Source organism: Apteryx mantelli, chromosome 5 (assembly GCF_036417845.1).
Source record: "Apteryx mantelli isolate bAptMan1 chromosome 5, bAptMan1.hap1, whole genome shotgun sequence".
NCBI classification, from domain to species: domain Eukaryota; kingdom Metazoa; phylum Chordata; class Aves; order Apterygiformes; family Apterygidae; genus Apteryx; species Apteryx mantelli.
In genome coordinates, this window is record NC_089982.1 from 44633197 (window position 1) to 44647537 (window position 14341).

General features: G+C 37.4%; 1 protein-coding gene across 4 annotated transcripts in view; it reads left to right on the forward strand.

Moving 5' to 3' along the window:
• Positions 1 to 14341, forward strand: part of CLCN3 (chloride voltage-gated channel 3) — a 66343-nt gene that overhangs the window by 14252 nt on the left and 37750 nt on the right. For all 4 annotated transcript variants that reach the window (XM_067297898.1, XM_067297900.1, XM_067297899.1 and 1 more), the window contains exon 2: positions 1520 to 1695. In XM_067297898.1, the coding sequence (XP_067153999.1) occupies positions 1536 to 1695 (160 nt within the window). In that variant the 5' untranslated portion in view covers positions 1520 to 1535. The remainder of the gene's footprint in view (positions 1 to 1519; positions 1696 to 14341) is intronic.

Here is a 14341-nt window from a genome sequence, read left to right on the forward strand (position 1 = left end):
TTCCACCACTTCACTATGTGCCGTGTGAAGAATTGTCCCTTTTTTGTGTGCTTGTCACCTTGTCACCTGTTTGTCTCGCCCCTTTCATTATGAGATGTAGGGACCACTGTAAAACAGCTGATGCCTATTGACCTCCTTGCCACTTGAGATTGTACTGATATCTTTGTATTTTCCTCCATCTCGCTGCTTTTCTGGACCGAAGAGTCCTGTTCCATTTTGTTGCCCCATAAAAGGGAAGCTATTTTGTATTATCAATCATCAGTTTGCTCTTTTGTAATCTGTTTCAGCTCTTCTATATCCTTTTGGATTTCTGGCACTGTGCAAAGCATTTAAGATGTGGGCGTGCCGTGGATTTATACAGTAGTGTAATGAAGTTCTCTCTCTTACCTGATAATTCCTTGTATCAGGTTTTTCAGGACTGCTGCTGAGTACTGAACTCTTTCTTGTAACCTTAAGATTTCATTCCTGGATGCTAGTAGTCAGGTCGCAGCCCGCTACTCTATAAGGAAAGTTAGGAATATTTTTTTTCTCCCCTTTTGTGAATTGATAAATGTGAATTGACAGAATATGACTATGAATCAATTTCATCTCCTGCTATCGCCTACTTCCTGAGTGCTGAGGATTCCTTCCGCAACCCTTTGTAGTTAGTGCTCATTTTTAATTCCCCAGCAGACTTTGTCACTTTGCTTTTCATTGCTGCTTCTAGGTAGCTTGTGTGTTAGGAGACTGTGCTGTTTGTCAGTATGGGAAAGTTGTCTGTCTGATGTCCACTAATAACTCCTGACATTGGCCAACCAGTTTAGCTGCACTTCACAAGGCTCCATGGTTGGACAGAGGAGAGGGATCTGAATTGGGAGTCCTGTCGTATCTTTGGAGGGGTGACTGCTGGCTGGATGCTTATGGTGCATATAGCTTTGCACCAGCTACAGTGAATGGTTACAGAATTTGAGAATAAGCAGAGGAAGATGAGATGAGCAGAAGATCTGGAGGCACATTTGCGGGAAGGGGGGCCTCTTCAGTTAGAGGGAGTGAGAGGTTTCTCATTACCAAAATAAGGCATATTATGCTTTGGTGTCATACTGTATGTAAAAGTAAAATACAGTTTTGTAAAGATGATACAGTCTTGCTAAAATGTTCTTCTGTTTTTTTTTTTTTTTTTAACCTTAATATTGACTGGATTTTGTGCCTGTCCTATGGTGCAATGCATGTTCTTACACATAGCGCATGTGCCTTCCAGCCATGTTAACTGAAAGTGAAATACTTTCATGATGGTAACACTGAACTAAGGAGAGCCCAAGAAGGGGAATGAGGAAGCATTATCCAGTTAAAAATCGCAGAAGATTTTCCTGAATTGTTTTCTGTGGTGTTTTTTATTACTACTGCATTTTGTAACTTATAGTACTATGACCTTAATGTTTGCCCAAAACATGGAATGCATGAATTTTCTTTTATTTGATATGAACTTCTCAGTCTTTTGTGCATTTTCAAATAGAAAATAACTCATCATTTCCTTATTTAGGTTATAAAGCAGCTAAATGGAGTCTGAGCAGCTGTTTCATAGAGGCTACTATCGAAACAGTTACAACAGTATAACTAGTGCAAGCAGTGATGAAGAGCTTTTAGATGGAGCAGGTGTCATCATGGACTTTCAGACCTCTGAAGATGACAATCTCTTGGATGGTGATGCATCGATTGGTAAGTTAATGTTATTTTGACTTTTTTGGCTTATAAAAATTTCTCCGGGGGGATGCGTGGGGGTGGGGTGGTTGTTGTTTTTTAAGAACAAAACCAACCCTTTTTCATAGCTAAAGTTTCTCTTTGACAAATGTGTCCTTCAGAAGGATGCTTTAAAACTGAAAGTGGCTGAGAATTTCCTGTGTGCTTGCTGAATGTTGTATGGGATGACTTTTCAGATGAGGCAGGTACTAACTTACTTCTGGCAAATGACAAACTTCCTGTCAAGCAGGAGAAGGATGGTTATTCTGCCACTACCTGGTATTTCTTAGTTGCAGCAGGATTTTTGAAAATTTTAAATTAAGGTCTTTATATTTGAAGTCCTTTATATTTCTTTTGGGCAGAAACTAAAAGTCTCTTTTGATCATTACTTCCAGTGACAAATCTGTTTCTGCTTGCTTCAGCTTTGCATCTGTAAAACAGAGGCAGAAACCTTATAAGCAAAAGTAGTGTTAGGGCAGCAGCAGACCTTGTAAGATCTGAACTTTTGACTAGGTGGAAAGTTGTGAAGAAAAGTTTCTACTGTCAGCACTGATAAAAGCACTGAAGTAATACAAAGAAGAAAGAACTGGGAATCTCTTCCTCTCCTTTTTTGTTAACAAAGCAGTTAATGGAGTGAAAGATTTAGCATTCTATTAGCAATAACCAAAGAAGAGAATGAAAGGAGGGAAAGCAAGTAACTTCCGTTTAAGGTAGCAAACCTAGTTAGATACTCTTGTCAATTCTTGCTTTGTTTCAAATCAGAATCAGCCTCTTGACTTTCCCCTTTATCACCCCCTCCTCCACCATTAATTTTCAGTCATCTTCCTACCCTGCAGCATCTCTTCCTTCACGCACTTTCCCTTTGCCACACTTAGCAATTGGGTATGACATTACACTGGATAGTTGTATTATTCTGTTGTCAGCATCCTTCTCATCTATCTTTTCATCTATTTAGATAAGTCTTGAATGTGCTCTTATATAACTTGTATCAGTGTATCGAGAACCTGAACGTTTCTAAGCTACATAAAAATTGCTTCCTCCAAATTGCTTGGAGAATATCAACATTAAGAAGTCAAGCACTTGGAAGTTAGGAAATTAAGTGAACAAGTCTCTTCAGTGTGTACTACTTTGTTCAGAATATCTGGCTTTTTTAATAAAGTGTCTTGCTTGTCTAACATAATACTTTCTTGCAACTTGTGCTGGAAGTCTGAAGCTACTCTGCTTATTGTTTGCATAAATCTTCTCCATCACCTCATGCTTTGTGGAGAGATGGGTTTACAGTAAAATAAATAACTTCAGAGCCAGTGTTCCGTCCCTTACTTGTTTTCAAATTAGATCCATAAATTGAGACAAAGCAGATGAGATGGTAATTTTGTTTAGACCATCAAAGGAAATGTTAATTCCAGCTCATGCCAGCAGCTCCTATCTCATTGTAATCCTGAAGTATTAGAATGTACATTAGAATGTAAATATTAATGTATTTTCTTTACCGGAATTGAATTGTTTGGCCAATGGCATATCTACTTGCCAGAATTTTGGTTACTCAGTGAGAGATAGCAATAGTAATAATCACTCTATTTAAATTAACAGTGATTTACATCTTTAAATGCATGAAAAAATATTTTATTTTAAATAAAGTAATTCATAGAAAATATCTTAGCTGTAGACCAGAATTTGGTGAAAATTTTGTTTTCAAGGTGGTAAGAAGGTAACTCTGATAAACATTTTCAGTAAATGCAGAAAGCAAATATCTGTTTCCCATTTCTTACGTCTCCAGATACGTAAGTCTTTTTTTAATTCAGCAAATCTTATTGACAAGATCGAACAAGAAATTTCATGATGGACTTCCTGACTTCGCTTACTGCATGTGCTCTTCTTACGGTCCTCTTTTTACTGTGCTTAGCATCAACCTTTATCTTAATATATATGTATTTTGTATTTAAGTACTCCTTTATTTTCCCCCTATTAACATACTTTTGTTCTGTTGAGTGTAAGCACAGATGAATCTACTATACAGAATTATAAGTATGTTTCATTTCCTGAGAAAGGGCTGGACCATCCCAATAACTGTAAGATCTCATCTTCTCAGTGCTCTGGAAGGCTTACAGTGCTATATGAATGCACGGAATTACATTACGTCTAGCTCTGTGCTTTAGCTGAGGAACCTTGCTAAAATTGGGAGCCCTGTTTAGACATACAGTCTAGCTATGTTTTAAGTCTTTATGTTGGGAAGAATTTATGAGCCTGGTTTCTTAGCAACCTTTACGATGTGACAATAGTGTATCTGTACTTAAAATGGTTGTGGAAGTAATACAGTTAAATTCAAAGCAGTGTAGCTGCAGAAAGTAATCTTGGAGCACAGATTTGAATGCGTCCAGTCTGGATAAGTTGCTGTTGACAATGGAGTGTTCATCATAACTTTAGAATTTATGGCTACCTGATATGGAATTATATATTTAAAATAATCAAGTCCATGTAATGAGGAGAAATGATGGGAATAAACAGTCCTTTCTCTTTTAGCTAATGAAAAATAAATCATAAGCCGCACATATTGATTATGCAGAGAAAGAGATAACCATATCAAATTTCCAAAGTAATTGTAATCTCCCTCCTCATTCGGAGGACAGGTCTACTCACTTCAGTAGGCAGGGCAGTGATTCTAGAAAGCCTGCACTGTACTGCCATTGACAGCACCACACACACTTAAGCACTTCACTGAGGCTTACAAAGCTGTGGAGTCTGCTATTCAATGGTGTCTTTTGCTGAGAGCATGTGGAAATTGGATGATATTGGGAAAGAATGCTAGTGATATATCCTACTTGTTTTACGTGGAAAAAAATCCTTCATTACATGGGCCTACACAAGTGAACATTAGTTGGAATCAGTCTTCCTAAAGTCTTATCACCTAAACTTTTAGGAGTCTTTAATATTTAGTTGTTAGAGCTGTGTCTTTTATTTAGTATCACTTCAGATTTGTGTTTAGAATTGTTTCATGTAGCTCTTTGGGGGGGATTCTCCATTGTCTTAAAAAATGCAGTACGCGAACCTGTTTCTCCTAATGCCATCTGAAAAAGCAAGTGTTACCTGTCCTTCAGTGTGTCATCTGAGAAGAATACAGAAGTTAACAATATTATTGTACGGTATTACTATACATATTCTTATATGCTTATCATGGTCTCCACTAGCTGTTTTCTTTGCATAAATTTCAGATTTACAGCAGCATTATTCTTTGAGCCTACTATGTTTTAACATGCTAAAGAATTAAATTGCTATGAATGTGTAGTCTTGGATGGCTTGCACCATAGCCTTGCCTAGAAGGGATGCTGCCTGTCAGCTTTGATCAAAACTTGCTTTTGTTGCTTGTCAAAGATAATCTGTTTGTAGTAATCAATTTAATGTTTTCCGTTGTTGAGCTGCTATTTAATGAGAAGTTGAGGTGACATTAAACAGATAAATAGAAATACCTGCCTCTTTGTAGGGGGGGGGAAATCTTACCAGTGTGTACTTCTGTATATGCATTTGCTGTTGGTCCTTTTCATTATGATTTACCAATATGTTTGTTTTTAGAATGTTTACTCTGCTTTTTGCTAGGTCAATTTAAACATGTTATGCTTGCCATTGAGGAATTCCCAGTTCTTTAATAGTTAGATAAGATAAACTAATATTTCCTGTTTCAAATTTTATAGGATCTAAACTATGTAATTAAAAAAATGGTTACACTAGATTAGTTCATTGTTTTCCTTCATTTTAACAGAAAAAAATTGAATTCATTCTAAATGGAAGTGAAATCTCTGGAATGGAAATATGTTACTGAATTAATATTTTTAATTGATAAATGCAAATGAGAAGACTGCATAACTTCTCTCTCTTTCTCTCCCCCTCCCTCCTTCCGCTCCCCCTCAGCGTAGGCTTCTCATTGCCTGTCTCTAAAATCTAGGAGGTTCAGTTCTTGGCCACTGGCTGGAACTGAAGTTTGTAGCAAATCTTACTTTATTTTTTTTCCCTCTAAAGTCAGGTTCAGCCAACTGGTGAGGCAAAACTGCGAGATCAAAGAACTCTTGAGTCTCCATGATTTTGTTCAAATTTGAGGGTTGTTTACATGATGTAGGAGAGGATTGCATCAGTTTTCACTTTTTAATTAATTTATTTTTTAATGAGGCAGCTCAGCAGGATGTGGATTTTTGTGATGCTATCAATCTCCAAATTCTTCAAGGCACTGACTGAAATCAGATGATAACTTCATTTATTTTCAAATCATTTTTATGCAAACAATATCACTGGTGTTTACATCTCAAAATATACTTTGATGCAACTGTGGGAGTCTGATTCATGAATGAGCTTGGCATTCTTTTCAATACCTATAGTGATTCTTGCTTCTAGTTGAAGGAGGAGTGCAGTTGCTTATATTGTGATTTCAGAATGGAGACAGTTTACAGGCTGGCATATGGTGTTAACACAAAATTGGCAATGGTTAGCCTTAATATGACAACCTGTAAATTGGTAATTCAAGAGCGGCTGCAATAGCAGCTAGTGTTTCCTTGCAGTGGTAGCAGCCACTGAAAAAAGAATATGAGAGCAGGTGGTAGTGCAAAACACTGCAGCTATCCTAAACCGTCCTTGCTTTGCGCGTGAATGGGAGTCCTTTGCCTAAAGTAAGATGAAAGCACCAAAACAATCCACTTCTAGTGCCTTAAGGGGGGGAGTAGTAACACTAAAATAGGATATAATCAACTAATATGGAATTATTTGAGGAACAGAATGTAATTTTCAGCAAATGCAAGTGTTTCTATATAATCAAGAAAAAATTATCACATAAAAATGAGTTTAATTGTTCAAGAAATATCTAGATGTTTTTAGTTATCTTTTCTAACAGCATGTGACCTTTCATGTGTATGCTTGTTTCTATTTTACTATCACAGTCTATAAAGGGAGGTATCTAATTTGAATATAGACAAAGAAAAATAAAGGAATTTGTATTTCCTGCAGAAGTCCAAACTTCCTCTTATGTTCTTTATGCAGGGAAATTAAACTAACAGATTCTTCCTGTTTGCTGCAGCTGATATGAACAGAGTCTTCAAAGTAGTTTTGTATCATGTATGATAACTTGGTTTGGCATTGACTTTTAAAAAATGTGGTATAGAAGGTTGACTGAACAAACATTATGACAGTTCGACAGATCTCTTTCCTAAGTTATATAGAGCCTTTTCCCCAAATTAGCAATATTTGCATTAAAGGGCTTATTTGTCTTTTTAAGTAAGGCATATATTCAAAATAGAATAATGAGATAATATGACTTGCCCAGATCACAGAGGAAGCATGAGGGACAGCTCATCTGTTTGAATAATTAAATTGTCAGTAACCGGTTATCATTTACTCTCTTTCTACTGAATTCTAGTTAGACCTGCAGACATTTTGCCTATGCTCTGTAGTACTGATATAGCTGAACGCAGGACATCTGACAATGTAAAAACACTTTTTTTTCTCCTTTACCTTTATTTATTTATATATTTGTAATAAGTTAATTTTGGCCATCTGTTTGAGCACAAGTTGTTATGCATTATGTTTACATGGCTGACTGGGTTAATTAACAAGGTTCTTCCCTGCAGGATTCCAAAATTCCTGGCAGAACGATAATTTGACTGGAAGAATTTGGGGTTAATGGAGAAAACATTTAACGTAATTATTGAATCGCATTATTGAATGAGAGCGAGTGTCAGGTGTTTGAAAGGTGATATTCTATCTTACCTGTTTATGATGCTGGTGATTTTCCTGAACCTGGATGTCATCTAGCAATTGATCCATAAGGTTATTGATTATGAAATGCAGTGATCCATTTTTTTGGAACATAACATTTTCATTTTGGACGACAATTATGTAATTAAACTACAACTACTATATGTTGAATTGGATGTCAGTTTAAGCCATTGCGTCCAGCTAAAATAGTATTTGCACCTAACTTTAGTGCTAAAGAAGTACTTAAGGAACGTGTATTATCAGAGGAGAGGCAAGTGGTCTGGCCTAGCTTCCAGAACTGGAAGTCATTTTTAGATTGTTGTGCTGAGTTTTGTCAAAATAGCTTGAAAGGCAACAGTCTGTGTTAATGTAAATGAAATTACCATATATTCCCTTGATCCTGTTTTAGTTGAACAGTGGAACAGCTTTAGTGGTGTCTGAGCCTTCAGATTGTAGTTGGATTGGTGTGGCATTAGACTTCAAGTGACAGAAATTATGGAAGAGCCTATGTAGAGTTTATAGTAACTAATTAGTTTCTTACTCTGTTAAATGTTTTAAAACAAATATTGACAATTTTAGGTTTCTCACGAATGCCATGGTCAGTTCTTGAAGACTTGCTTGTGGGATGTGAGAATTGCTTTGGTTTTAGAACTTAAATCTACCACCAGCCCTTGAAAATTTCACCAGTCTTTCCTGGAAAAGTCATGTTTACAAGATTAGATTTTTGTTGTCTTCCCCAGCACAGAAGGATATGCATTTCCAGCCTGATGCTCTGGCAGAAGATGACTCAGAGTACTAGTAGTTTATGCTTTGCATCTTCTTGGTATTATATAATGCTGTCAGCTTCATTTTGCAGCTCCCTTCTTGCTGAAGCGCTTAAAGAGTACTGGCTTTGCTAACGAATGCTGCTGAGAGTTATTACTCACTTGGCAGCCTAGTGTAGCAGCAGCGTCAGTGTTCTCTTCTCCCGCACATGCTGTATGAGTAGTGCAAGATGAAGGAATGAAAGCGGTGGAAATGTGGTGACATGCATGCAGATATGTAAAAACACAAGGCTGAAATGTACAATAAAATCATTTAGTCTAATATGACCTATGAATCTTTAGGTACTAAAGAATTTTCACTACAGCTTTAACATTTTTTTTCTTGATTTATTTTACCTTTGCTTTGTTCTCTTAAATCAGCCAAAGGATGTGGGTTGATTATAACCAAATTGGTGTCAATACTGCGCTCTGCTTTCTGTCTTTGAGAACGTTCATACTTACCAGCTAATAAATGCATTTTAAAGTGAAAGCTTCTCATCTGTATGGATTAAACAGAGGTGGTGTTATGGGAAAGAATATCACTACATCCCTGGAACATAAGAGCAGCTATACTGAGCCAAACCACAGATCCATCTAGCTCAGCGTCCTGTCTCTAACAGTGACCAAAAGTTAGTGCTTAAGGATGAGTAAGAACAGGGCAAGTAAATGATAGTTCCTCTGAGTACTTCCATGGCTCAGGGCATTTCTGAACTGAGTGGTGGTTTCTATGGTTTTCAGTCCTTCTCAGTGGATTTTTCTTCCACAGACTTTTTTTTTGAAACAGTTTCTAGGATCCACACCATCCTTTAGCAAGCTCCGACAGCTTAGCTACATCTTGTGTGAAGAACCACCTCCTTTTGTTTGTTTTGAACCTATATGCAGCTATAAATGCTGCTGAGAACAGCTATAACAGCCAAAGCCTTGCCAAAGACCTGCCAAGGCTGACATAGGCCTATGCATTAGCATGGGCTGGCACCTGGACTTCCTCATCACTCACCCTTGCACAGCATAAACGCTTAAGCTCTTCTTTTTGTAGATAGTTGCAGCCATGGAGAATCTTTCTGCTGATATATGGGTTTTTAGGGGGGAACATTAGCTTATTGAAATGAAACTGCTGTTGGTATGAAACTAGGACAGGGTGACCTGAAACTAGGATGACTTGATTGTCTTGCCAAATACACATATTCTGATAAGGCCTATTATGCATTTCTTATGTGCATGTAGAAACTAATGAGTATTAACACAGAGGTAGCATAGTACTATCACTGTGAAAGGTGGTAGTCTGCCTCCCACTTTTAGGAAGAGAGAGGGAAGAGTCATCCATTAAAATTCTGTCTCCCACCAAAGGGAACTGCATCAGGGCAGTGTTTTGTTTAATTTGAGCAAATCAATGAGTAGGTGTATTAATCACCAGTGTGAGGTATCAAACTATTTATAGCTTGTGTTTTGCTGTATCTGTATACAACGTATGCTCCTTAGCAAAAGTTTGTTGTTCTCGCCTTTCTTCCTTTGCAGTGGTCTTGAGCCTATAAAACAGTAACTCTTGGAAGAGACCCGCTGTCTTCATCTGATGTCCCTTAGCTCTTTTATGGGAGCAGATGGTGAAAAATGATTTCTGCTGCTACTTACGACTTTACCAAACTTCTGCTCTCAGTTATCTCTTTTCCAGATTAAGGAGTTCTGGTTTGCTCACTTGGACCTTGCAGCCATCTCATGCTTTGGATCATTTTTACTGCCCATTTCTGAGCCTCTTCATAGGTATATTAATTTATTTTTGAGCTTGAGAGGAGGGATCAGATCTTCACGTAGCATTTGAGATCTGGGTGTGGCATGGAAGTACAGCAGCATGCTTTCCTTCTCTTTTGTAATAGTTTCTAACACTGGATACGTTTTATTCTGACTGCTACTGAGTACTGAGCTCAGACTTTCCTAGAATCAAATACATAGTATTAGAATAGTATATTATTACATATTAACAAATTTCAAAATTGCTGTTGGCACTGTTCATGCAGCTTGTATGTATGGAGAAGATTTAATGTTCTTGAAGATAGAAAGTAAACTCTATGGTATGTCCAGATTCTGGTGCTCTTAAGTTAACCCCTGCATATACTTGGAACAGAAAGTTGGAAATTCTGGCCAAAAATAAAAAAAAAAACTAAAGTGAGAATAAGGGCAATCTAGCAGATAAAAGCTATTTCCTTACAAATATGTTTAAGAGATGAACAGAATGATCTTAGCAGCTCAGTATTGGCTAGCCCCAGAAGAGGGAGAAGTAAACTTCAGTAAAGCTGCTAAGTGAGCCAGGATCAATTCCTGATAAGGATGCCAAATCCTCTTTCTTACTGATGAGGTATGATTACTGTTTCAACAGACGGGAGACTGAGGAAAGGACATGTACTCAAGCTAATAGGTGAAATTCAGCAGGGCTTTCTGGGTAAAAGCCTACCCTGTAAGAAAAGACCAGAAAAAAAATACAGGAAACAGTTAAGAGGCTTTTGGGGAATCAGAGAAAACAACTCATTCTCTTGCATGCAGACAATAGCTCTGCTACTCTTTAGAAATCCTTGCAATATTAGTAAGTAAAAGTAGATTTTTTTTAATGGTGATTAAACCTGCCCAATTAAAAAAAACAAATAAATAAATAAACCCCAAACTCTTACAACTGATAGTGTCACCGATTATGTTCCTAGCTGATCTCAAGAATTTTCTTCTTCCAGTATCATCAGGGTATAGATCAAGAAAAGCATGATGGACAACCTCAAAGACAAGTGATAAGAGGGAGCAGTCTGAAGGGAGCAGTCTTGACTGCATTTTTTGGGCTAGGTTGTTAAAACAGGCCTTAGGGACCAAAGGCTTAGTGTGGGGGGGGCTTTGGGTTTTTTTGTTTGTTTGGGGATTTTATTTTACTTCTTTTTCGGTCTTACCTGTTATGCTGCACCCTGTTCTCATTATTTCCCGTGTTCCTGTCTATTTCTTTCTTCTCCTGCCCTGTAGTTCTGCCTGACAGTGGGGAGCCTTTCCTCATATTTCAGTGATAGGCAGTGAAGGTTTGACTCCCCTGGGATGGAAGGCAGTCAGTCTCGGAGCTGATTACACAACATGCTTGTGGCTCTGTGTCCTGGTCCACTACGTTCTGTTTGCTAGTTGGGTTTGACTTGAATTATCATCTTCCGTGTCTGGCCAGTGAGTAAAGGAAGCCATTGGAATTACTACAATAGTATAAAAGTGTAATTCAAGAACTTGAGGTTGGCCAGCGAAGAAGCAAACATATTAGCCTGGATCCCAGAATAATGTGTTCTTTGCTGGGTGAAATGATTGTGAGCAGCGTTAAGTAACGAGTTTGTAGGGGAACAAATATTATGAAAAAAACCTGCTTGTGATTGAGAAAAGAAGTTAAATTGTTTCTGTATAATAAAATACAAATAGAATAAAGCTTTCTGCCTGTATTTCTGTTAAGCACGTTCCTCTGGGATGTGTGTGGGGTTTTTTTTGTTTTTGTTTTTTAAACTCCTGTTTTGTTTACACTCTATCTGCCTAAAAGTACACCATAGAATATGTTATTGATAGACTTTTCTATAATGCTCATTCCTGAATGAATTAAATTTTGGACTCCCCTAATTTAAAACTTTGAAAAAAATTCTTTACTGTGTTCTAATTGGAAAACTACACATGACTGACTTTTTTTCTTTTCTTTCCTTTCCTTTCTATCATTGTATCTGCGAGTTATTTCTTCCCAGACCAGGTCTGGGCACTGGGACTGGGAGAAGGGATGTTTGTTCTTCTTTTGTCTTTTAGCAATCTACCACTTGCCTTGTGTGACCCATACCAGAAAGTTGCATGACTTTATTCAGAGGGAACAAAGTCAGACTGAAGGGATTGCAAGATCAATACACCAAGACATGAGTTCAGAGGAGTCAAACTAGTAGTGGGGTTAGTACTGGGATTAGTTTGGCCACCTGGATTGAGAAAAGGGTAAATGGAAGAAGAGATTAGAAAAAAAGGCAGGAGAACAAAGCTGTAATGAAAGGGAATGGGAAACCATAGGCTCTGAGAGATTGTGCCCTTCAGGCACCGTGTGGAAAGTGGGTGCTTCTAGATCCAGCCATCAGCTGAGGGTGAACATGGGTTAAATTCTTTTGAGAACAGTTGGAGATGGTAGATTTTTTGAGCGCTGTGTCATGTAGCATTTTGAAGAGAATATTATCTTTTAGCTCTGCCGAAGGAGAAGCTTTAGTTTTGAATAATAATACCAAAGAGAATGACAGTTAAGAGTCACTGAAATCTTTTGCATCAGTCACACTTCATCATTTGTAATTATCTGACAAATTTTTGGCATCTGTTGTTTCTTTAATGAGATCATTCAGCATCCGGAGTTTTGCATTTGGAATTTCATAACAGGCCCAAATTTTAAATTTCATTATCTGGTGCAATGAAATTATATATTCTCTGATCAGAGTAAGCAGAGTTAATTGAGGGAACTGAGAGAATGTGTTTGTTTTATATGGAACAAAGTGCTTGACTCTCTTATTTAAACCTAGCTTTTATATATGAAATGGTGGAAGAGCGTTTCAGAATTAAGCCTCTCCCTTGCAGCTTGGGATAAGCAGCCTGAAGCACCTCTGTGATGCTGCCCTTCCTCTCATTGCTTTTGTTCTGTCCCTGTAGTGCTTCAAAACACTTTTCCCTTGGTCTTCCTGCCTTCAGTCTTTATCTGATTTGTCTAACCTCTGACTCGTTCTTTACTTTCAAGTATTTTGTCTCAAATGCATTTCTCTCCCCCCCCCCCCAAAAAAAAAAGGCGTGGAGGAGCATTAAAGTATCTTTTTTCATTGGTAGTATACTTTAAAGGTGTGTCACCCAAATACATTGTGACATTTCCAGAACAATGGATTTAAGGCCCTTTTCTGCAAAGATATATGAATCTGAGTGATGTGAACAGCAGTGTGTGCCTTTTGATGACAATGGAACTATTCAGATGTATAAAGTTATTTGGGCATGGAGGATTTCTGGGACTCAGGCCTTTAGTGTATAATTATTCTGATGAAATCTCCTTGAAAACAAGTTACTGTATAAGCCTTCTATTTACTTATGAACTGTTCTATGTACTAAGTATAAAAATTAGCCATGTTAAGAGGTTCTTGGTTGTATAAAATAAGGATGTCGTAAATCTAAGCTAAAGCCTTATGGCAAGCGTTCATAATTACTGCTTAACAAGATGCACCATTTCACTAAGTCCAATTTTGGAATTTGCAAGACTTATACAATAGAAATAACTGACAATCTTTTGAAGATATAAAATTAGCAGACAGAGTTAAAGTTGGACACTATTTCAAACCAGGCAGAAAAAAAAAAAAAGAGTAACTTGGAAACATTAAGTTGTAGATTCTTAGAGGTTAAAAAAAAAAAAAAAAAGGACTGGCATAGATCAGGTTAGCATGCATAGTATCTTTCTCATTTAAAAAAAAAAAAATTAGGGAAGTGGGGGAGAGGGCAGCAAGCCCAGCCCGTTTCATTGTGTTGTGGGGCAGGGCTGGGAATACAGCGGTGGCTGTGAACAATGAGAACACACAAGCTGCTGGTAGCCGAGGAGGGAAAATGAACTGTTCTGCTTTTTTAGACTATATGGAGAAAGGACTATTTGGCAGCCAATCTGTAAGCAGTAACCTAGGAGGAGCTATTGAAATCTAATATTGGGTAGGCTCTTGAAATTTTAGGTAGTGAACACGTTTTTTATGTATTTTACATTGCAAACTTTCTGTCATTGTTTTCCTGCATACCTAAAGTTCATCAGATATGCCCTCTGACTAGTTATAGACTTTATCTTTTTGATAGCAATCTGAGCTCTAAACTTCAGTAGAAATTTTGCACATGCCTTAGTCTAGTGAACAAGTTGAGATTAATGAGTGAGTTAACCATTTCTTTGCTGTAACAGTTTTCAGAGATTCCAGGCCTTTGGAAACCATATCAAACTCTTAAATTAGCAGCAATCTTATAGACTGCCCTGTGCAAGTTTTTCAAGACCTTTTTTTCATGTTTTCTCAAATTTGGAATTGGATTTATAGTGGTGCCTCCTGTAATAAGCATATAAT